Source organism: Thamnophis sirtalis, unplaced genomic scaffold (genome assembly GCF_051295495.1).
Source record: "Thamnophis sirtalis isolate CommonGarterSnake01/CBP01778 unplaced genomic scaffold, rThaSir2_p1.2 scaffold_5, whole genome shotgun sequence".
In the NCBI taxonomy this organism is placed as follows: Eukaryota; Metazoa; Chordata; class Lepidosauria; order Squamata; family Natricidae; genus Thamnophis; species Thamnophis sirtalis.
The window spans coordinates 31,907,262-31,932,974 of NW_028261385.1; the positions used below are offsets into that span (position 1 = coordinate 31,907,262).

At 37.4% G+C, this 25,713-nt stretch overlaps 1 protein-coding gene across 1 annotated transcript in view; it reads right to left on the bottom strand.

Annotated features, from left to right (window-relative positions):
- Window positions 1-25,713, bottom strand: part of ADAMTS6 (ADAM metallopeptidase with thrombospondin type 1 motif 6) — a 127,180-nt gene that overhangs the window by 10,470 nt on the left and 90,997 nt on the right. The window contains exons 13-21 of the mRNA XM_014060953.2: window positions 24,706-24,851; window positions 21,385-21,448; window positions 18,930-19,032; window positions 17,820-17,953; window positions 15,478-15,601; window positions 14,824-14,904; window positions 7,832-7,995; window positions 5,971-6,109; window positions 978-1,107 (exon numbers count right to left, since the gene is read on the bottom strand). Coding sequence (XP_013916428.2) covers window positions 978-1,107; window positions 5,971-6,109; window positions 7,832-7,995; window positions 14,824-14,904; window positions 15,478-15,601; window positions 17,820-17,953; window positions 18,930-19,032; window positions 21,385-21,448; window positions 24,706-24,851 — 1,085 coding nt within the window. The remainder of the gene's footprint in view (window positions 1-977; window positions 1,108-5,970; window positions 6,110-7,831; window positions 7,996-14,823; window positions 14,905-15,477; window positions 15,602-17,819; window positions 17,954-18,929; window positions 19,033-21,384; window positions 21,449-24,705; window positions 24,852-25,713) is intronic.

Here is a 25,713-nt window from a genome sequence, read left to right on the forward strand (position 1 = left end):
GCTCCGGACACGCTTCAAGGTGCTAGTCGTTACTTTTAAAGCCCTACATGGTATTGGACCTGGGTACTTGAGAGACCGCCTCCTGCCGATTATCTCCCTACGACCTATTAGATCCCACAGACTAGACCACCTCCGAATTCCATCTGCCAGCCAGTGTCGGCTGGCAACTCTTCGGGAGAGTGCCTTCTCTGTGGCTGCTCCGGCCCTCTGGAACGATCTCCCCATTGAGATCAGGACCCTCACCACCTTTCCGGCTTTCCACAAAGCCATTAAGACCTGGTTGTTCTGGCAGGCCTGGGGCTGAAGAATCTTCTGGCCCCACTCGAATGTTGCGACTGTTGTTTATATTTTAATTTGTTTGTCTGTAATTGTTGTTATTTGTACCCCTTCCCCCATGGTTGTTCGCCGCCCTGAGTCTCTCAGGAATAGGGTGGCATACAAGTTGAATAAACCTAACCTAACCAAGGAGATAGGCAGAGAGGAACAGTGAATTCTCAAAAGTTATTTTAAAAAGTGCTAATTAAATTATCATTAAATTATTTATATTTTATTTATGATTAATAAAATGGCAGGTCACTTGCATTAGCAAGTCCCAAAAATAACATAATTTTATTCATTCATTGAAAAATTATATTCAGAGCTGTGGTGGTACAGTGATAAGAATGCAGCATTACAGGCTAATTCTGCCAACTGCCAGAAGTTTGATTCTTACCAGCTCAAGGTTGACTCATCCTTCCGAAGTGGATAAAATAAGGACCCAGATTGTTGGGGCAATATGCTGACTCTGTAAACTTCTTCGAAACGGCTGTAAGCACTATGAAGTAGTATATAAGTCTAAGTACTATTGCTATATATATAATAATTGTTCATTGGATCCTGTTCTTAATTCAATTTTGGACTAATTTTTCTGTGGTTCCATTGTAGTACTTTCAGTCTGGAGATATAAATAGTGTGGAATATAATAAAGAAGTACTTACTCAGGTGGACAAGGCTCAGTGTTGCAGGCTCTTTGATTTTCGGGTAATTTACTATCAGGATCACAGTAATTGTTCTGGACTACAGAGCTGTCATCTAGTCTTTTGCATACTATTTCTTGCTTCTGCATACCTTAGGAAGGAGTAGAATGAAATGGTTTTTATTTTTTCCCCTTATTTTAAATCAAGCAAATCTGTGACCTTCATGGTGAACCTATGGCATGTGTGCCACAGGTGGCACACGGAGCCATTTCTGAGGGTCCGTGAGGCGTTGCCCTGTCAGCTTGATTTTCAGCCGTTTTTCGCCTTCCAGGGGCTTCAGGGGAGCTTTCTGAAGGAGAAAAGTGGCCCAACGGGCAACACAGAAGTTCGTTACCGAACTTCCGGTTTGTATATTGGGTCAATTTTCACCCTCCCCAGGCTCCTAGAAAGCCTCTTGAACCTGGAGAGGGCAAAAAACAAAGACCTACTGAGCCAATGGTGGGTTTCAAATTTTTTTAGAACCTCTTCTTTGGTGTGGCCTGTTTTATGGGAGTGGCTTGCCAGCCATGTGACCAGGTGGGAGTGGCTTGCTGACCATGCTACTGGGTGGGAGTGGCTTGCCAGCCATGTGACTGGGTGGGCGTGGCCAAATTGTAAAATGTGGTGAAACTCACTTAACAACTCTCTTGCTTAGCAACCAAAATGTTGGCTCAGTAACTTTGGCATTTGAAGCACGGAAGTCTAAAAACTGTCGAGTTACAAGACCCTTGCACCCCTAACCCTTTAGAAAAAAACCCCAGGGGTGTTCAAACTTGACAGCTTTAAGACTTGTGGACTTCAACTCCCAGAATTCCTCCTCTTGCTCTTCATCTTGATGATGTGTGGACGGGTGTGGGGAGGGAGCTGGAAGTGGTTCTAAACGGCACTGTAGATTTGTGGAAAGTTTTATCAGTTGAAGTAAACTACAAATTCTATAGAGGTGCAGTTTCTTTACCTTCCTTTCCGCAGGGTCCCACACACACACACATTTAAAGTTGGTTTCAAATATCTAATTCTTACTGCTATACATCAAAACACATTAGTTAGTAATTTTATTTTTTATTTTAATTGATGTAGCAAATAAAAGCATTAAAAGTAGTAAAAAAACATAATTTTGATTAACTGATTAACTGATCTAGATGTCAACAATTTTAATGACCTGTCTGGAAGCACACTTCAACACAATGTGTATTTGTACTGTACATACATTTCTGAGATAATTATTTCTTAATCAATATCACTTTAAGCAGAGATGTTTCAATTTGCAAAAGAAAAGAAAAATAAACTAGAAAAACTAAAACAATATTTGTTTTAAAACTTGAGTTTCTAATAATGTCAATTAAATGGTTTGATTAAGAAATATCAAATCCTATCTTATGTTTAAAGGAAAAAAATAGCCTAGCAATACATGATTAATAGGAAATGAAACTGGGAGAATCTGATAAAATAGTTTGATAAAATTTTTATCAGTCTTTTCTCTGCCAAACAATAATGAAACACTATTATTACAACTTAATTCCTATTTTAATATTGTGCTAATATTTTCTTAGTAATACTTCTAATACCTAAAGCTATCTGAAATAATAAGAAATCAAATTAATTTCATGAATTTGTTTTGTGTTAATTCTTTTGAGTGTCTTAAAAAAACTAAATGCATAGTTTGCAGCAGGTGAATTACACAATGTTAATACTTTAAATATTCTTATTTTTCCTAACATTATTTGCTAATATTTCAACAATCACAGCAGGTGGCAGCATCTAGCTGGCCAATACTGAAAAGCTAAGCTAGGTCAGACTTGATTAGAACAGTCATTTTTAATATAGGAGCTGCTTATATATCACAGATTTGTTCCTAATAATTAATAGAGAAATGATATCTATATAGCACAAAGCATAAGGATATCAAGAAAAATTAAAGATGGCAGCCACAGTTATGGATGTCAGCCACTTAGGAAGAGTTGTTGTACTACTTGTCAAGTATAATGCTGGTTCTTTGGATGATAACTATGAATGGGTAAGAGTGTGGCTTTTAAAACTAATATTAATAGTTGGGGTATGATGATTGATATCAGTGGCTCAGAGGTGCTTCCAAGAATATAATAGTCATTTTAGAAACAGCCAGATCAATAATGGGAGCCATATATCAAGCAGTGAAACAACTCAGAATTTAGACTTTTGCACCAATATTAAAACAACCAATAACAAGGACACCAATTTTGGAACCAAAATCTATCATCCATTAAAATGGCCAATAGAATAAAGCACTAGGTATTATTATAATCTCTTTAATCCACAGACTTCTGTGAATTTTACCTTCAAAACATAACCCCAAGTAGTAATTGTTTTTTCTAGTAGAATACTTATGTCCACTGTATATATGTAATAATTAATAATAATTAATAAATTATTAATATTTATAGTTTCTAGCACCCAAGTAATTATACAAAGCTGATGCTCTAACTCAAGGCCCGGAGCCAGATCTGGCCTCCAGGGTGCTTAGATCTGGCCTACAGGGCTGCCCTGGAAACAGCAAAGGACTGGCCCGCAGTTCCTCTGCCAGTGAAAATGGAACTCGGGAGCTCCTTTTGACCTCAGTTTTTGTTGGCAGAAAGTTGCAGGAGGCTGTCGCAGCTGAAAATGGAACTCAGGAGCCCGTTTTTGCTGGCAGAGCACTCGGGCTACCACAGAGTTGGGCACCCTAACAGGAGTGACGTCAAGCTGGCCATGCCCACCCTGGCCACACCCACTCCGGCCCCCAAGGTCAAATACAATCCTGATACAGCCTTCAATCAAATTGAGTTTGACACCCCTGCTCTACCTAATCCAGTGGATCTTCTAAATCCAGTTCTTTCATGCAGACTGAGATGGAGGCTACATAAGAAATCATTTAAGTATAAAGGAAATGAATCAACAGATTTCTTAGTTCTGGTTCAAGCAGAAACATACATCTGATTAATGCTTACACCTCACAGTAAGCTTTAATCTGCTTTGTGGCTGCTATTCTGAAATGAGTATATTTAGCAATTGTTTTCATTAGTTTCATCTCCTATTCAGTTTTTCACTATTACCATGTTTTCAGGACATATAAGCTCAACACTTCGACAGGAAAAAGCAAATAAAACAAAACCTTTATCTTCCTTTTATGTAAATACTTTCATCAAACAGAATAACAAATGGTTCAATTTTAGGACAGAAAAATAAAAAGAGAAATAAAAAACAGTTGATAGAAAACCAATAGCTATTAGCACCTACACAAATAGAGGAGTAAGAACTAGACACCAATCCTTATTGATTTATTTATTTAAAATAACTTTTCAGCTTATCAGAAGAGATAATATAATTTAAAAATTTTTAAATACAATAGCTAGATGAAAATACTTATTAAAGAGAAATTGGGAGATAATTAGTGATTCTTGGCAGAGAAAACAAGGAGGGAACATTGTTATTGTTACTGGAAGGGACTAAGGGAAATGGCTTCAGGCAACAGACTAATCTCTTCAACTCTTAATATAGCAAAGACACAAACACACGGTGGTATAATTGGAAGGACTAAAAGGACAGGTGTTGACCTTTTTCATTCCTCGCTCTCTCAATTTCTCCCTGGCAGTTTATTCCTTTAAATATTTATTTTCACTTGTTTGGTTTAAGAAAAGATGAGAGAAGCAGCTTTTTGAAGTGAAAGTATATTAAAAAGAGATAGTAATCATGGTAACTGTTAAACCCTAGAGGGAACTTGATTTCTAATTCATATTTCTATTTCCATTTTAAAATATTAAAAAGATGACATGCTTAAAAATAAACACATTCTATTATGCCAGGCTTAAGAGTTGCTAGTACATAGGCCAAAGACATTTTTTTTTATAAAATTAGTGTAACAATTGGCTGATAGGAGGAATCCTAAAGCTAAATAATGCAGACAACCCATGACTGCAACAGCCACTACTTAGGACAAACAGGGAGAAGACCAGCAGAATGCATCCATGAACACCAACTAGCAGTCAGAAGATATGATGAAAACTCTTTATTTCACAACACACTGACATTAACCATAGCTTCACTTGGGAAATTGTGACCATCCTAGACTAAGCCAAGTCCAAAAATGCTTAGGGAATTTCTGGAAGCCTGGTACTCTGACAAATTAGTATTTAATAGACACATGGACATAAATAATATCCAGATACTGTGTAAAAGAGTCTATCAACCAGTCAAAAAGGGCATAAAAAGACCAAAACACCACCCCATCAGCAATCAGCAACCAGATAAGCATAGATTAACATCAGATCAACAATCAAGTAAACAATATCCGAATCAAGGAACTGCCAAACAAGCCAACAATAAACAGCCAACCAAAAAACCCACCCAGGACCACCAAAAGGTAAGCCACTAGAATATAAACTGAGAGCAAACTCCACTTCTTACTACCACTGAGGATGTTATCTAGTTTGGGTAATGAAATATCTGCAAGAAAACAACAAGCTTCAGAGAACTCCAAGTGCCCTTCATTTCAACCCTGACTACAAATATTCCGCAAAGCTTCTTGGATGAGAAGCGAAACGTCTTCAAAGAAAAACCAGAAAGTCCAGTTGCTTCTTGAAAAAAAAGCATCTTTGGGACAACCATGACCTGGATGTCTGAGAATCTCCATAGACATTCTCCTTTATTATTACAGACAACCCACTTATGTACCAACTAACTCCAATACATATTGATAGTTAAAACACAGTTTTACCTGATTGGTAGGTTGATTTTATGGTACAATAATAGTATATTAGGATGGGCTTATTTATAATTTTTGGTGAACAAAGAAATCAACATTGTGCCTCTCTCCAAAACTCAAGTAAGAATATGGGTAGTAATTTTTTGTTAACAGTAATGTTTCTGTTAACATAAACAACATGTTTCCCTTTATTATATTATAAATATTTTAGATATTTCTACTTAGCTAATTTTTCAAGATTATTAGAAGCTAACTTACCTCCAGCACAAGTAGCAGAGCATTCTGACCAAGGGAGGTAATTCCATGTGAAGCCAACTTCATTGTCACCACTGCCAGTACGAGAGATGGGAACATTGAATTTATACCTTATCCCCATATTTTGCTCCTGTAGTAAAATCTGCAGTTGAAAATAACTGGTTTTATCATTAAAACACTTTGGTATATTAATACTTATATTAACAATTAGCTATTTTCAGTTTGATTTTTGAGAAAAACTTTGAACATTGGTGCAGATGTTTCTAAAATTTAAGATAATTTCCTTCAGTTGTTTCAAATTTAAATGTTAGAGTGCTCCCACCCAATGTGGCATTTGTCATAACCTCTAAAGCATGAGTAGGATAGGATAGGATAAAGACAGAGTTGGAAGGAACCTTGAAGGTCTTCTAGTCTGAATGCTCAGGCAGGAAACCCTACACCATTTCAGATAAATGGTTGTCCAATCTCTTCTTAAAAACTTCCAGTGTTGGAGCATTCACCACTTCTGGAGGCATGTTGTTAATTGCTCTAACTGTCAGGAAATTTATTTTTAGTTCTAGGTTGGAACATAATAATATTCCAGCAATGTTTTGAATAACATATACAATCTGAAAATATTTGAGATTAAATGAAAAACTACTTATGTTACCATAGAAGGAGACTAGATTTAAAAAGATAATCAAATTGATAATTGATAAAGCATGTAGGTAGTCCTTGGGTAACAATGGTAATAGGAACCAGAATTATAGGTTGCTAAGTAATGCAGTCTTTGAGCACAACATCATGTGACTGCATTGCTTAGCGACAGCAATCCTGGTAGTCCTCATTGCTGTCGCTAAGCTAAGATTTGGAGTCATTAAGTGAGCTCAGGTGGTTTGCAAGCAGGCCAGCAGAAAGGTAAGGAATGAGGAGTCAGAAGTAGATTTTGCTGGATGAGGGATGGTGTGCGAATGGCCAGCATTGTTTGGAGAGGCCTGAAGTGACTGTTGCCAGGCACAGGAAAATGTGCAAGTGGCCTGCGAGGTGCAAAGGCAAGACACAGGGCTGGAGGTGGTTGCTGCTGGGACAAGCAACTTACCAAAGTGATTTGCAACTTTCTCTGATAGCTTTCCGCTTGACTTTGTGGGAAGTGTGGAAACGGTGTTACATGATTACGGAGTGTTGGAATGGTTGTAAGTGAGAATCAGTTACCATGTGCCCAGATATCAATCATGTGATGTGAGAATGCTGTGATGGCCAGAATTTTTAAGATCAGTTGTAATTTTCCTTTTTTATCACTGTCATAATTTTGAGCAATAGCTGAACAAATGGTCAGCTGAACAAACTGTGTGCAATATTTTTTTTATTTATATTGAAAACAAAACTAGTTTATATTTCTAATATATACTCTGGGATTTTTAAATTTTAATTTAAGTGATATGATTCTTATCTTCCTGAAAATGAGATGGTATTTGTTTCTGTTAGCTCTGTAGCAAAAAAAAAGTGTTATATTATATTGTCCCCCAATTATATCCAAATTGCTTAACAGATCAGAGGCTAGCTTCAGACTGTTGATAGTAGTGAGTTACAATATGGTTAATATCAAAACGACATAAATGCTGAATGTAAATTTGACACTGCTAGATAAAAATGATTATATTTATATTTTAGAAACCTCAATTGGTTTAAAAGTAAACTGATACATTGCAAAACAGCATAAGTCTATTATCTAGGAAACACTATTCAAAAGCTAGAGGTACAAAGCAATGATTCTATTTTCTGAATGAGGTTCTAAGTAACATAGAAAAGAGGTTCATGAGCAATACAGAAGGCTAGATTACCTCTTCGATATACAAACAATAAAATAAAATAGTTTATACTTTACCATGACTATAAGGTTTTCTGAAGTAGGACCCAAAGCTTCCAAAGATTCTGCTTCATCAGCTGGTCTTTTGTAATGGAAAGCTGTCCCAGCAACATCAAATTTTCTAGGCCAGTCAATAGTCCAGGCTCCATTAATATAATAATCATCATCCTCAGTTTTCAAAGCTTAAAAATGTGTAAATGGCATGAAGATAGAAATCATTTAGAATGTATAAGAATGTTCATTAAATATCAAATGAAGGAAAGTGGAATTATATCATAGGAACCATAATTTCCTAAAACTTGCTTTCTTTAATATACGTTATTAAAGTTCTTAAAAAAAAAAAAAAAGGAAAATCCTCTACAATGGAAACCAATGGCTTCACTTAAGGATTCTGATGAAGGAACCAAGAGTGCTATACACACTATCCTAAATTTAAATTTAAATTGTTTAAAATTCAAAATAACTATATTTGAAGGAGTTGCATTTTACTTTAAACAGAACGTTTTGATCATTCATGCTTAATACTACATTTTCGGCTATTTATTGCAATATTTTAAAAATTGAATCAAATCTCGAAATTAATCAATATTGTAATTTTGACTACTAAATATCTTAAGAAAATATGTTTTAATCATCTAACTAGTTCTAGTTTTTATAATGCAGAATACTCATATCATATGGGTGAGGAAGGGATGACTGCCTACTCCGCATTTCAATGCTATTTTCAATGAACAATTGCCTTCAGACACTATAAATGATTCAAAATATAGACTTTTCAATCCTTATATTTAACTTATATACTAAAATAATTAGTTCAAAGGGAAAATAAACTTATAAAAGTAGTTTTAATCAGCATAAATTGATACATCTAATCATTTAAAATTCAGAATCAAGTTTATAAAGGAGTCAATGTTAGTTTTAACTTGCTGAAAATATTTCACAATAATCATAGAATATGCTGCATGTTTTCTCAGAACTGTATGTTTAATGAGATTAACTCTTGGCTTAATATACATGGTAAAATGGTATACATTTATTTTTCAAAAACATCTTAGCAGAGTTGGAAAGGACCTTGGAGGTCTTCTAGTCCAACCCCCTGCCTAGGCAGGAAACCCTATACAATTTCAGACAGATCGAGTTTATTTCGAGTTTCGAGTTTCATTTTATTTATATGCCGCCCTATTCCCAGCGGGACTCAGGGCGGCGCACAAACCCAAGGAGGGGAAGGGAAACACAAAAACTACACAAAAGTACAGGGCATATAAAAACAACCAACAGCCACACGATTCGAGAGGGGAAGGGAACTCATCGACCCCAGGCCTGCCGACACAGCCAGATTTTAATGGCTTTTCGGAAGGTCTGGAGAGAGGTGAGGGTCCGAATCTCTGCGGGGAGCTCATTCCAAAGGGCCGGAGCCGCCACAGAGAAGGCCCTTCCCCGGGTCGTGGCCAGATGACATTGGCTAGTAGACGGAACCCGGAGGAGGCCTAATCTGTGTGATCTAATGGGTCTTTGGGAGGTAATTGGCAGCAGGCGGTCTCTCAAGTACCCAGGTCCAATACCATGAAGGGCTTTATAAATGACGACTTGCACCTTGAAGCGTATCCGGAGACCAATCGGTAACCAGTGCAGCTCGCGGAGGATAGGTGTAACGTGGGTGTACCAAGGTGCACCCACAATCGCTGCATTCTGGACGAGCTGAAGTCTCCGAATGCTCTTCAAGGGCTGCCCCATGTAGAGCGTATTGCAGTAGTCCAGTCTTGAGATCACGAGGGCATGAGTGACTGTTGCTAGTGCCTCCCGGTTCAGGTAGGGACGCAATTGGTGCACCAGGCGAACCTGGGCAAATGCCCCCCTGGTCACAGCCGACAAATGATGTTCTAAGGTCAGCTGTGGGTCCAAGAGGACTCCCAAAGTGCAAACCCTGTCTGAGGGGCGTAAAATTTCACCCCCCAGCCTGAGTAATGGAGTACTAACCAAATTTTTGGGAGGGAAACACAACAGCCACTCGGTCTTGTCTGGATTGAGCGCAAGTTTGTTAACCCCCATCCAGACCCTGACAGCCTCCAGGCACTGGCACATCACGTCAACCGCTTCACTGAGTTGGCACGGGGCGGACAGATACAACTGGGTATCGTCTGCGTACTGATGGTATTTTATCCCGTGCCGTTGAATTATCTCACCCAACGGCTTCATGTAGATGTTAAACAGGAGGGGGGACAGGACCGAACCCTGTGGGACCCCATATTTCAGGGGCCTAGGGGTCGACCTCTGCCCCCTAACCAACACCGACTGCGACCTGTCCGAGAGGTAGGAGGAGAACCACCGAAGAACGGTGCCTCCCACCCCCACCTCCCGCAGTCGTCGCAGAAGGATACCATGGTCGATGGTATCGAAGGCTGCTGAGAGGTCAAGAAGCACTAGGATGGAGGCATGACCTCAATCCCTGGCTCTCCAGAGATCATCGGTCAGTGCGACCAAAGCGGTTTCCATGCTGAAGCCAGGCCTGAATCCGGACTGAAAGGGATCCAGATAATCGGCTTCATCCAAGGACCGTCGGAGTTGAAAGGCCACCACTTTCTCAACAACCTTCCCAACAAAGGGGAGGTTGGAGACTGGATGGTAGTTATTCAAAATGGCTGGATCCATAGATGGCTTCTTCAGGAGGGGTCTCACCACCGCTGTCTTCAATGGCGGAGGAAAGAAGCCCTCTCGAAGGGAGGCATTCACCATCGCCTGGATCCAGCCCCGCATCACCTCCTTGCTGTTCGCGACCAGCCAGGAGGGGCACGGGTCCAGTGCACACGTGGCGGCACTCACCGCTCCCATGGCCTTGTCCACTTCATCAGGAGTAACAAATTGAAAGTCAGTCCAGAGATGTCGCTCAAGACCCTCCCCCGGCTGGCTCTGCGCAATTGGAGTCCAGGTCCATCCGAAGCCGAGCAACTTTGTCCGCGAGGAACTGGACATATTCCTCCGCTCTACCTCGTAAGGGATTATCCGCAACCCTCCCATTCAGGAGGGAGCGGGTTACCCTAAACAAGGCGGCAGGGCGCGACTCAGCAGACGCAATCAGAGCAGCAATATAGGTGTTCTTAGCTGTCCGTATTGCCAAAAGGTATGCTCCGATGCAAGCTTTTAATAGTGCTTGGTCTGACTCGGATTTACTGGACCTCCAGCGGTGCTTTAGGCGTCTCTTTTGGCGTTTCATCTCCCGGAGGTCCTCGGTAAACCAAGGAGCCCTCCTGGATCCACTGTTGTGGATTGGCCATAAAGGCGCAATCCGGTGGAGAGCCTCAGACGCTGTTGAGATCCAAGCAGCAACTAAGGTCTCCACCGGACTGTGGGTGAGAGTATCAGGCACAACACCAAGCACCGTCTGGAAACCCTGAGGATCCATAAGACTCCTGGGGTGGAACCACCTAATCGGCTCCTCCTCCCTACAGCGGGGGATTGGTTTCCAAAAGTCGAGCCTCAGTAGGAAGTGGTCCGACCATGACAGGGGCAAGATCTCACTACCCCTCAAACCAAGATCACAACTCCACTGCTCCGAGAGAAATACGAGGTCGAGTGTGTGACCCGCTGAGTAAGTCGGGCCCTGGATTACTTGGGTCAAGCCCATGGCTGTCATGGAAGCCATGAACTCCTGCGCTCCATCAGAGTGTTCGCTGAGCGAAGGCAGATTGAAATCCCCCAGTATCATAAGTCTGGGGAACTCAACTGCCAGCTCAGCTACTGACTCGAGGAGCAAGGGGAGGGCTGTTGTAACGCTGTTGGGAGGGAGGTACGTTAACAACAAGCCCACTTGACCTGCAAGGTCCATCTTCACCAGCAAGGACTCACACCCGACAAGCTCCGGAGCAGGGATCCTACGAGGAACTAAAGATTTTCGGATAACAATGGCCACTCCCCCACCCCTTCTCTGGGGTCGCGGTTGATGAAGCACCTGAAAACCCTCTGGGCACATTTCAGTGAGGGGGACTCCTCCCTCCGGGCCCAGCCAGGTTTCAGTAATACATGCCAGGTCTGCCCCCTCGTCTAAAATTAGGTCCTGGATGAGGGGAGCCTTATGAACCACAGACCTGGCATTTAGCAACAACAACCTGAGACCAGGGTCCTGACTACTCACGCCATCTGGCCTTGGAGTGGAACTAACAGGGCCGGAAGGAGGGATTCCTCCTCTGATGTAGGGAACCCTCTTTCCCCGGTAATGGCTATCCAACATCTTCTTAAAGATTTCCAGTGTTGGGGCATTCACAACTTCTGAAGGTAAGCTGTTCCACTGATTAATTGTTCTAACTGTCAGGAAATTTCTCCTCAGTTCTAAGTTGCTTCTCTCTTTGATTAGTTTCCATCCATTGCTTCTTGTTCTACCCTCAGGTGTCTTGGAGAATAGTTTGACTCCCTCTTCTTTGTGGCAACCCCTGAGATATTGGAACACTGTTATCATGTCTCCCCTAATCCTTCTTTCTCTTAAACTAAACATACCCAGTTCCTGCAACCGTTCTTCATATGTTTTAGTCTCGTCCCCTAATCATCTTTGTTGCTCTCCTCTGCACTCTTTCCAGAGTCTCCAATCTTTTCTACATCGTGGCTACCAGAACTGAATACAGTATTCCAAGTGTGGCCTTACCAAGGCATTATAAAGTGGTATTAACACTTCATGTGATCTTGATTCTATCCCTCTATTTATGCAGCCTAGAACTGTGTTGGCTTTTTTGGCAGCTGCTGCATACTGCTGGCTCATATTTAAATGGTTGTCCACTAGGACTCCAAGATCCCTTTCACAGTTACTACTACTGAGCAAGGTACCACCTATACTGTACCTGTGCACTTCGTTTTTGTTGCCTAAATGTAGAACCTTACTCTTTTCACCATTGAATTTCATTTTATTAGATAGTGCCCAATGTTCAAGTTGTCAAGATCCTTCTGTATCTTGAGCCTATCTTCTGGAGTGTTGGCTATTCCTGCCAGCTTGGTGTCATCTGCAAATTTGATGAGTTCCCCATTTATTCCCTCATCCAAATCATTGGTGAAGATATTGAGGAGTACTGGGCCTAAAACAGAGCCTTGGGGTACTCCACTGCATACTTCCCTCCTTATAGATGCAGTTCCATTGAGGACTACACATTGAGTGCGGTTGGTCAGCAAGTTACGAATCCATCTGGTGATGATGCTGCCTAACCCACATTCTTCTACTTTATCTAGTAGAAGGTTATGGTCTACCTTATCAAATTGTTTTTAGTTATTATTTTGTGATAATCCAACAACTTTATTTTTATAATTATAATAGATTTTCTAATATTTTATTTGTTTCTGTTTCCATTCCATAATGAAATAATTATAGACACTAAAATAATCAGTGGGTTTCTTTCTCAAGAGTGCCACCACATTACATGATGCTAATTAACAAACTACTATATTACTGTGGCTTGGCAAAAATACTTTGTAGAGGGTGTTTGTATGTGAGCAGTATTTCAAAAGGAGGGGAGGGAAGGGATAGCAAATCTGCTCAGAAAGTTTTCTTTTATATATATATATATATCCTTGATATCATTCCAGTAATAAGTTAAGAAGCTTTATCTGCTGTCACATTTATTATTGGCTATGAGCCAAAATGCCTGAACTGAGCTTGTTATTTTCCTCTTCAAACAAGAATTAAAGATTTGTTCTTGGCTTTATGATTATGGCTTATAGGAAAATGATGTATAGGTTAAATACAATGTTTCAGAAATCATAGATAGAAGTTTTAGTTTTTTGAATTTCTCAATAATTTTCACTAACATCAGAAACCAGGTGGAAGTAATTAAACAGAATTTCCACCTACAGTATACACTTTCTTACTCCTAATAAACCGAACAAGGTCATAGAGGACTGTTTCTCAACTTGAGGAACTCTAAGATGTGTGGACTTCCAGAATTTTCCAGTCAGCATCAAATCTAATTATATGTTTACTATCCAGTAGAAATAAATTAATTGAAATAATGTTCCAGAAACTTTGGAAGAAAAAAACTAATACAAAGTTTCTCTAGCTTTTACTAACATTACAAGTTCTCAGTTTTAAAAAACTAATAAATGCTCTAGAGAAATCATTACGTCATTCCTACAAAAAGGAAACATTTGAAAAGGAAAGAGATTCATAACTAATCCATATCAATATGGCAAATAGCAGTGATTCCAAAGCAGTAGCGTATTTGCATATATTATCAGACAAACACAAAATCATCTGACTAAGAACATAAATGGCATTTGTATTATGATATTGTAATGCATGTTTCATCATTTAGCCCACTCCCTATTTCTGCTATAATAATGGAAACAAATGCAAGTTAAAAGTCCTGCTGTAGTTTATTTCTAATAATAAAAGGACAATTAGAAATTTTATAAATAAAATAGTGTGTGTGTGTGTGCACGCGCGCGCACACACACACACGTATGTCTATGTATTTAATGTATTGTCTTCAGAACAATAGCTAGAAGTACACAATTTGGATTGAGAATGTGGACAGAGAGATGAAAGTGGGCATAGATACATATGTTCTTTCTCCTTTACTGTGAAACTAATGGAAGTTATTTTCCAAGTTTAATACCAGCTTTCAACGTAAATGTTATCAGAGCCACAGCAGGAAGAATTTTAACCCCTGTCTCCCATAATGTGTCTCAATCAATTTTCATAGTGTTTCTTAAAACAACAACTCCAGCCATTTATATATTAAACCAGTTTGATGTAGAGGTTTAGGCATTAGGCTAAAAACTAGGACAACGTAAGTGCTAAACCCTCCTTGGACAGCATAGGATTAGTCACTTTCTCTGAGCTCTATGAAATAAAAATAAAACCCTTGCCAATAACAGGGCAAGGGCTAGTATAGGCAGTTATCAGGTAACAACAGGATTAAAAAAAAAGTCAGTGCAGCCATTGCAACACTATTAAATGGAATCTATATGAAAGTTATTTTGAACCCAGCAACATATATCAGATTTTGTATTAAATCATGAGATCATTAACTTACCAATATAGTTTTTTGACACTGCTACTTCTTTGATTTCAATATGAACAGAACCTTTAGGAATTTGAACCACTTCCATGTAGCCTATAAAGTAATCAGGGCAATTGTTTCACTGATAAAAGCAACAGTTTTCATTTTTAATTTGTTTATAACTAACGTAATTAAATAGCAAGAATTCAAAAGATCTTAATATTATTTCTTGTTGCAATCAACGCACAGAGACCTATAATTCCATTACAATGACATAAATGTAAGAAACAAAAACAAAACAAGTCATATATTTGCTTTGATTTGTATGAGGAGTAGAATTGTATTTTACTACAATTTTACAATGCATCAGAGAACAGTAGATAATGGCTCTGGGAATGATATAAGTAAATACATCTAGTAAGTACTCTAGAAAGAGTGTATGAGAGTAAAATGGCAGCATCCAGATGGCCTGGATATTGCCTGATCTATTTTTAAATAGTCATCAATAATAGTAATACAGCTTGTGACAATACCCTAACACTACCAAACAACAATATATGCCTATCCCAGGTCTGGAGAAGGACTCAGTAAGTGGATAAAAATCCCAAATCCAGTTTAAGCCTATGGTTGACTGTACAACCAACAACAACAATAACAATATAACAACATATAAGCATTGAGACTTACCACCTCTGGGCAGTGTATCATTGAAAAAACCTTCAATAGCTTCACATGTACTTCCATCGCCACCACATACCCGACATCTGTCTTCTTTAGCATCAGATCCCAAAACATTGTCACATCCAACATGCTGAAAATGGGTACAGTCAGAATAACTATACAATAAGGGGATTTCTTTTCTCTTCAGTTAAGTTGTTAATGTTCAAATTGATGGCATTTTTCATTTATTAAAATCATTGCTGAACTTCTTCCTTCTTTATTGAAAGCAATTTTATTCATTCAGCTAGAAGTACCATTCTTTGTTCTGTTGTCCATATATTAAAATCTAAATGGTTTCTCACAATATTGGGAGGGTTATTTAATATCACACTAACAGTAACATGCGGTGAGGTTTATGGCTGGTGAGGTTTATGGCTGGTGAGGCACTGACACAAGGGTTTCAAATTTTTTTAGACTTGTGGACTTCAACTCCCAGAATTCCACAGCCAAGCATGCTCATTTCCGATTTAAAGCAACAGCATTTGTTTTTCTCCTTTGCGAAAAAGTTTTCCATCATTCTTTTTCTTCTCCCTCCCCCTCCTTCCGCCCTCTCTCCCCCTCTCGCAAACAGACACATGCACACAGAGAAGTTGGATCACTCTCTCACTCAATCTCAAACAAACACAAACACAGAAGTTGGATTGGATATATTTTCCATTGGCTTGAAAGCAGCTCCTCTGCCATAACCCCCCCCCCAATTCCCCTGCTGCTTTCTGATCCGAGCCTTTGATTGCAGGTGGAGCCACGTTGCATTTTCAAACTTGTAATCAGTGAAGCTGGGCTTATATACTTTTATCCGGGTGTGCGTGTCTGTGTGTGAAAAGGCAACGTAGCTCTGCATGCAATCACATACCTTTTCCAGCTGTTTCAGAGACAATTTCAACTCTGCTCTTGCCTGCCATCATAAAAAGAAAAAAAATGTAAAAGGAAAAAGACATGAGCTGAAGGCTGAGCTAGTTGCTGACAGAGTCACCATGTGGATGACTCTGCTTAACTGTTTAAAAAAGTATCTAAAAAAATGCCCTCTACAGGAGGCAGGAGAACCACATGCCTCATTACATCAGGAATTTTTCGGCTTTTAACCCTTGCTTAGCTCTGCTCGAGTGATCATAAAGTCAGGCTAGATGAGGCACCGCATTCTCCCGCCTCCTCCTGCAGTTTTTTAGAGGCTTTTTTAAACAGTTAAGCACTAAGCAGAGTCATCCACTGTGACTCTGGTAGCAACTAGCTCAGCCTTTTTCCTTTTACATTTTCTTTTCTTTTCATGATGACAGTGGTGAGGCTCTGCCTCCCCTGCCTCCCCTGACTGCACATTCCTGCACACTAATATAGGCTAGGTAGGCTAGATAGGAAGAATTGCCTCTTACATTTCTAGATGACATGATATTCAGTTCACAAAAATATCCTTTTCCTAGCCTCTTATTGCACATTTTTATAACCAGCTAACTTTAGGATTGATACTGTGTCAATAATTCCTGAAATATTTTAACATATTATTTGCAATTCACTTTTACCTAAAATGAACAAAAATTAAATTGCTTACAATCAGGCAAATTATTCCAGTTGCATTTTTATAATCTGTCATAAATTTTTGCTCATTTTCTGGTTCTGCTAGTAGGTCACTTTGCAAGATGCTGCCAGCTAATTGGCTTTTCAAAGCTTTTCCATTTTAAAGGACAGAGATCAAATTCAGGGCTTTCCAGTTTCTCAGTGGTCTGAGATGGCTGTTTCCATTTTAGAATGCTCTTTGCTTTTCCTCACAATTGTCTAAATCATATAAGCAGTTTGATAACACATTTATAGAGAAACGTGAGATAACTCTGGTTGGAAATCTAATTCACTGCAGTCCATATTTAGCAGAGAACATATATGAGTATAAACAAGCCCTTTAGGAGTATTTAGAGATAGCTGCTTAAAATATAATGTAACAAGGACCTTTATTAAGGAAATTGCGTTATCTAATAAAAAGATTGCAGCTTTGAGTTTTCTGTTCTCATGGCAAAAGAAAAGAGAAACAGCAGAAGAAACTATTTTCCTGTAAAAAGTAAGCTGAAGGGAAAAGTTCAGGAGTATAAATCAGCTTTCCAATCATGGAAAAATAAAGCAGAGAGAAATAAATAAGAAGCAGTTGCTTCCTTGCTATTTCTTGTCCTATTGGCTCTACATTTTCTATGAAACAAATGAGGTAAAATGTCAGTTCCAAATATATTAATAAAGGCAGTTTCTTGACAGCTTTTTCATTAGAGGATGTTTCGGTATAGAAATATTTTAAATTACTTTTACTTTTGTGTAATGTTTATGTATTGTACCTTGCATTCTCCATTGATACAAACATCCAGGGAATCTGCATTGCACTGTGTTCCGTCTATCACTGCAGGAGCACGTTCAGTATAAAAGTTATAACCTTCTGCTAAACAGTTCAATGCACATGGCTTAACCCCACCTAGATAAATAAAACATTTTAAAAGATCAAATTCCAAAGTTTGAAGTATTATACACAATTCTGTCGCTGATTTTTTTTAGCAGTTTTTTAACAAGTTAATGAAGCTATAGGATCAAGACTGATAAAAAGATTTCACTAATCTAACAAGACCTAAATATTTAATGTTATTAAACAGTATTAAATACTGCCTTTATGGCATAGACTTTTCAGATAGATTATTGGATTCCAATAGCAATACAGTGCTTGGTTTGTTTTACAACTTATCCAGACAATTGCTTTAACATGTTTTTCTCAGTCTGTGATGTGATACCCCCAAAAATGTACTCTGTCCTAACAGCCTCAGTTACAAGGCTGATAAGTGGTATTGGCAGTCCTTGACTTACAGCTAGTCACTGCCTGACTTACGCTGAGCTCTCCCAAAAAATTATTTCACTTGATTTAAAACATTTATATAGACGCTCATCTTCCAGAAACTCTAGGCAGCTCCTATTCAAAGATTAAAAGATCCAAGTGAAAATTATCTGGATGCATGATTCAGTCCTATGTGAAGTTCAGAAATAGTGCCTTTGCCTCTCCAATGCCATCAAATCTAACATTGCACAATCTGCAATAGGACAGTTTAGGGTTATGCAGTACTTCAGAAAAAATTGGAAAAAGATCATCAAAAAACATGGGGGTGGGGGTGTTAATGGAACATGACGCATGCCTTCAACTCTTTAAAGCATCTTTTCTGATATCAAATGACTACCCTCTGAAATTTCTATATAATCCAAAGAAAGGAAACAACTATTTTAAAGATCTGCAGACAGATACTATGCTCATACCCTTGCGCATTCTGAAACACCCTTCTCAAATCAAATCTAAAGCCGGTAAAGCCCTGGTTTATATATCTATATTCTCAAGGTCCTCTTAGGAGAAATTATCCTGCCTTCCCTGGGCAGGCCTTCAGTCAGCTAAGATTAAAAACTTCACATACCTCCTGTATATGGTTTCCAGTTGTAATATTTTCCTCGAAATGGCATATTATCAAAGTCTGCACACTGTTTTTCTCGAAAATCACGGGCTCCAAGAGGACATGGCTAAATAAAAACAAAAATGAAAAAGTGATGAACTTGAAATTTCAATATACACATGCACAAGTCCATTTTTAATTAAATATGAAACAATTATTATAGATGCAAACTATGATATAAGCCTCTTTAACCAGACTGAATGTCTTGCGAACAATCACTAAGTTATAAAATCAGTGTTGTGATCAATGTTTCATTTTAAATTAGATTATGGTTTGACATAGTCTTTTTTACAAATTACCCTAAATTAGCAAATGAACCTATTACTTTAAAAAATATGGACAAGTCATTAGAAACTCAGGATCTCCTTGTAAAAACACATGTAAAATGTTATACCTTTCATCCATTATGCATATATCCTGCATAACGAAAACCACGGTGAATTCAGTGGATTTACTCAATAGAAATAGAGTTAACTCAAAGAGTTAACACTCATGCTCATTCGTTACAATCAGATGAAGGAAAGCTAGAAAATTACTTTGCTTTTGAAGTAAATATGCAACCAGTATGATTCTGTTTATGAATAATTAGAATTTTATGGAGCAATGCTTTTTAAATTACAAATGGAATAGTGAATGCTGACACAGGGCAAATTTATTTCAAGCAAAACATTTCAGTTTAGTACACACAATAAGCTAAATATAAGAGTTTGATATAAGATAGGTGGCTATATAAATATTTTAAATAAATAAGCAAATCTTTTGGTTTTTATATGACTTTCACTTCAAAGAACACCAAATCATAATGTCCTTAATAAATCCTGAAAAAAAATCTTTTGAATTTTACTAAATTTAAATAATATAATCAGTAGATATAGTTTTAATCACTACTAACTTATAATGCAATTTAAATTACTAAAAACTTGAACTAAGTTCATGTACTAATCCAAAAGATGAATGCACATCCAAACTAAAGATAAAGCATTTTTTTAAAAAGTATTAAAATGTTTATTTATTTGCCCCCTATCTTACTTTGAAGTGACTCAGGATGGCTTGCAGTATTAAAAGCTTTAAAATAATAAAAGATAAATATTTGTAACACAATAAAAATGGAAATTAAAACCAAAAATATAATTATAGTTAAAAGTTGGAGAGGGAGGGAGCAGGGTGAACAAGGTGGAGATGGGATTGCCTTCTAATTTGCCAGCCACCTGCTGTGTGATGTTCTCCCATTGAGGCCCTAAGCCATCTGTAAAAACTAGGTCTTCAAGCCCTTATGGAGGGTCAGAAGGGTGGAGCAGGAGACATTGCAGAGAAGGTCCTTTGCCTGGACTCTGCCATCTAGAATTCCTTGACTAATGGAGCCCACAGAATGCCTTCTCTCTCAGTGTGAATGGGGTGGGCCAGTCTCAGTGGGTTAGATGGTTCTTCACATAACCTGGGTTATGGTTCTTCACATAACCCATGCCATGCAGGGCTTTAAACATCTTGAATTGTACCTGGAAGCAAACTGGCAGCCAGTGCATCTTGTGGAGCAGTGGTGTAACTGCCTGTGCCACTGCACAGTTTAAACCTCCAAATGCTCTTCAAGGGTAGCCCTATGTTGAGTTGCAATAGTCCAGACATGAGATGACCAAGAGTTGAATAACTGAGCACAGGGACTCCCAATCAAAGAAAGGCTGCAACTGGAGCATAACATCAAGTTGTTCAAAAACTCTCCTACCTGCAACTGATAGTACATGATAGGATAGGATATCTGAAACACCTTTATATACTAAAATATTTTTCTCACAATAATAGTAAATAGAAATATTTATTTAAAATAGACTCAAAATTTTCATATGTATCAAATATGTAATATTATAATTTACCATTATTCATGATTTACATCTTTTACTAAGAATAGCTATTCTCATTACCTTCTTGTTAGATCCAATCTTCAGTATTGATGTCTACATGTTGAGTTCTATAATGCATGTACTTTATGTTGTATACACAGAATTCTGACAAGTGCTATGACTCTCTGGTTAGAACGGAGGCTTGACTATTGGCAAGATGGAGTTCAAGACCTGGGATTGTGTGGCAGTGTGAGCTCCCATTATTTGCCCCAGCTCCTGCCCACCTAGCAGTTCAAAAGCACATAAAAATGCAAGTAGATACATAGGTAGCACTTCAATGGGAACTCTCTGGGAGATGAGAGAGGGGGAATCCCCATGGGTTCCCCAGGGCAATGGTGATGCCACTGGCTAATATCTCTCAAATCAGAGATGCCTTGGTGGCTGCTTCTGGGTCCCATCAGCTGCCGAACATCTACTGTTTCCAATGCAACAAACTACCAGCTTTCTGTAAATCTCCATATGCTAAATAAATAACAGAATTCTGACCATTTGATTAGATTTCAAGTTAATTTTGATCTACTCACATCAATGTTACAAGAGCGATATCGTTTCCTTTCTCCAAGGCAATATTTTCCTCCACCAGAAGGTCTGGAAGAAATCATTTGAATTTTATGAATATATACATATATAATATTTTTCAAGAACTTCAGATTGAAGCACTATTAATTTAAATGGCAAAAATATTCATAAATGATTTTAAAATTAAAATATTTTGTTCAATATTTGTTTCTGGGTTTATCATTAGAATATAATATAATTCTTTATTGGCCAAGTGTGATTGAACACACAAGGAATTTGTCTTTGGTGTATATGCTCTCAGTGTACATAAGAAGAATAAAATACATTCATCAAGAATATTTTAAATATAATGTAGATGTATACTTATTTTTCTTCAAATTAGTAAAATAAATTATAAACATTTGAATTCACCACTGTAATAGTCTGTAACATTGAGAAAGAAATATAGTTTATAATATTCCATTTCAACAAGTTGTTTCATTTAGATTTATTTACTTGCTACTCCAGGAAATGTTTAAAATGAATATTTTTTTAAAAAAAATATTATTTTCTATTAGTAAACAACATTGCTATTAAAATAAATAAGAGGTTAAGTATGCGAGTTCAATGCTTTATACATTGATATTGCAGTCTCTGAAGACTTCAGTTGTTTATTAAGGAGAAAGATGTATTTTATTTAAAAAGATGATTTGCAAATACATTCTGATTGGGTATTGGTACACTGAATATAACTTCTAACTGTTAGGCTATGAGCATTAGTAAGTAAGTTTGAATATTTCGACATTGGTGCAATGGTATGTAAGAATAAACTTACAGTCAGGATAATGGTCAGATAATAGAATAGAATAGAATAGAATAGAATTCTTCATTGGCCAAGTGTTGATTGGACACACAAGGAATTTGTCTTTGGTGCATATGCTCTCAGTGTACATAAACAGACAAGATACATTTGTCAAGAATCATAATACTTAATACTTAATGATAGTCATAGGGTACAAATAAACAACCAGAAAACAATCAACATCAATATAAATCCTAAGAATACAAGCAACAAAGTTACAAAGCTAAGTGGCAGAATCGGCTGCAGAATGAATGTGAGTGTGTCAAATGACTCAGAAGTGACCTGTCCTAGTTTCTTGGACTGTAAAGGTAATGGGGGACACTTGCAAGATTCAGTTAATGTAACCTTGCAACAAAGTAGTACACACTTCTGGATGTGCTTCTTGTCTAGACTACTGGAAAGATATGGTTCTTGCTTCCCTGCCAGCTACTCACAAAATCAATGGAGAAACCAACAGGAAGTCAGAACTTTAGTCAGATGAGGTCTTCCCTTAATGATATATATGACTCACTTAATGACAGTAACTGGGGCTTGCCAAAACTGGTGTTGCTAAACAATACAATCATATGATATTGTGTTTTATGACTGAATTACTTAGTGATAGAAAGTCTGATCCCAATTAATATCATTAATTAAAGACTACTTGTATTCTAGGACAGTGGCCCCCAACCTTTTTGATACCAGAGAGCACCAGAAACCCGAAGACCAGCTGGCTGGTGCGCATTCCTGTGTTTTGGCTGTTTTTGAGGCCATTTCCCAGTGCTCTGGAACTCGCGAAGACCAAATGGTGACAGTGTGCATGCCCACAGAGAGGGCTCTACGTGCCACCTCTGGCATGTGTGGCATAGGTTCACCATCACAGAACTAGCCATTTCTATAACAATGAATCTATCTAATCAGTAAAACCCAAAATCAAAATTTCAACTGACAGAATGCACATAAGACACACAATATTTATATATTTATTGTCAATATAAATAGTCTATCCAGGGGTGGGTTCCTATTCTGATTCCTACTGGTTCACTTCACGCATGTTTTGTGTGTGCGCATGCCATTTTAAATTGTTCTGCACATGTGTAAAGAATGTTAAAACTACTAAAAAACATGTCAGCAATGGCAGCAGTGACTAGGGAACCAGTTCGTGGGTGTGGCCAGCTTGGGTTGCTGCCGGTTCTGCGACCCAGGCCAAAATACCACTACAAGTTTGCTCGAATCAGTGCAAACCGGTAGGAACCCACCTCTGAGTCTATCCAAATAAAATATTTTTTACGGTTTCCTTCTTTTTAAATTCTCCTTTTCAAATTTTTGTGCTCTGTAACTTCCTGGTCTGAGTTAAATTGCCAAAGGTCTACTATGTTTCACATTTTACAATTACCACTCAAGTGTGGTATGGAGAAACATTGAAATTACTGTAATATTTTATTATGTAATTATAAATTCTGGGCATAACCAGAATTTCCCAATTTTTGCAATTACTGGAATTTGCAGTTTGCATAATAATTTCCCTATTGACATAAATCTAGAAATGACTATACAAGATATAAGTAAAAGAAACATGTTCTATGAATTAGCTTAGTAAGTAAAGTTGTTTTACATAACATTTTGGCTAGTTTTTGAGGAATCACAGAAAATATGGAGAGAAAACTTTTTAATGAAATGATAAGAATAAAAAAGCAGATGTAAACATAAGGTTGGAGAATAGCAAATGGAAGGAAGATATACAAGAAACAAAAATGCATAAATGCAGGCTTTGCACAGTTATGTAAAATTCAATAAATAATTATCAATCGAATCTGGCTATTGGTGCAAGGCAAACTAATTTATAAACCAGCTGCAAAATTCCCATAGTTATTTCCATACTAATAAAAGATAAGCAAATGTATTGGCCTTAAAAGGTTTGTCAAATATTTGTATTTATCTTTTTATTCTTTACAAGTCAACAAAAAGTTTGAAATTAATTAAGTATCTTGTTTTATCAGCAGGATAACTCTCTAAAAACTGGGATCAAATTTGGTATGGCAGAAGAAGCTAGGAGTTCAAAAATCAGCCAGATCCACCAGGGGTCTAAAGAAGTCTCTTGGATGAGAAGCAAAATGTTTTTGAAGAAAAAAACCAAGAAAATTCAGTTGCTGTTTAGACAATCCAGATTTCTCCAATGCTTTACAATGGGAGAGGCTGTTGGGTAATGTTGATGTTTTATATTTGAGAGGATCTACATTAAAATGAATTAATGAACTCTTGAGATTTAAAAAAAATGGAGGAAGAAATTATCTGTTAAGTATAACATGTACAATCTATCTGGCATACTGCATATAATCAAACATTTGAAAGTATGTAGTATTTTTTAGGTACTTGATATGGGTTTTGTTTTAAAGGTAGATTCATATGGCACAGAAGCATTTTGACAAATGACAGATAAATCCACATTTAAAATCATTTCCAAATATGTCTTTTTTGCTGGTGATGGCTTACTTTAGCTACTTACGCTGGACTGTCACAGTGCCTTATGGACGATGAGACTCCTCCCCCACAGGTCCTACTGCATTCTCCCCATATCGACCAGGGACCCCAGTCTCCATCTATGCTCTGGGGCCAAGTGCCAAAAAGGACACACTCTCCCTGATAACACCACTGAAAAGATTTCATAAAAACAAAGAATTAGCTTTTGACTAATAAAATATTCAGGACAGTAATATATATATATATGACCAACAGTGCATTCATTGCACTGATAACATATATAAGCTTTGATTTAACCTTGTTTAGTTATGGGTGCAGAAAAATGTTATTCGTTTTTATTTTTCACCAAAACTGAATCATAAAGTCCTAATATATGTAACAATTTAATAAGCCAGCATTTCTCATTTCATAAACAGCCTTAACTATCTCTTGTTAAAATAAACTGCAACAGATTTAAAATCTTAAAGTTTTAAATCTGATTTTTGTTATTAAATTATGAGACAATAGGTAAATATATTACTTAAATGAAATAATTTATTTATTCACATATTAAGCAAAATAATAAAGTCCAAATTTAAGACAAAAATCTACCTGTTTTATTTTGCTTAATAAAATTGAAGGAACACATCCAAAAAATTAAAGATATCTTTTTCCTATGAAAACAGTGTTTTTCCATTATGTATCATACATATATACATACATAGATCACACAATTTACCTATTAAATAATTTATAAGCATAAAAAAGAAGTTAATAGTAAAATACATGAGACAAGAGAAAGGAATGTAGGCAAATCTAATGTCATTCACTGTATCTTGCCATATGTTTTTAGTTTCGCAAACCATTTTTGCCACATATATACATCATGTAATGATATTATGAGGTGTATTATAATGTCATTATAATGGCACTGAACGAAGAGGAAAGGGAGAAATTTCAAATGCCAGTAAAAAAGTTTTATTTGCCTGATACATTTTGAAAAATGCGTTTTCCCCCAAGGATCTATACAAATATCAATAATACAAAAAGGACA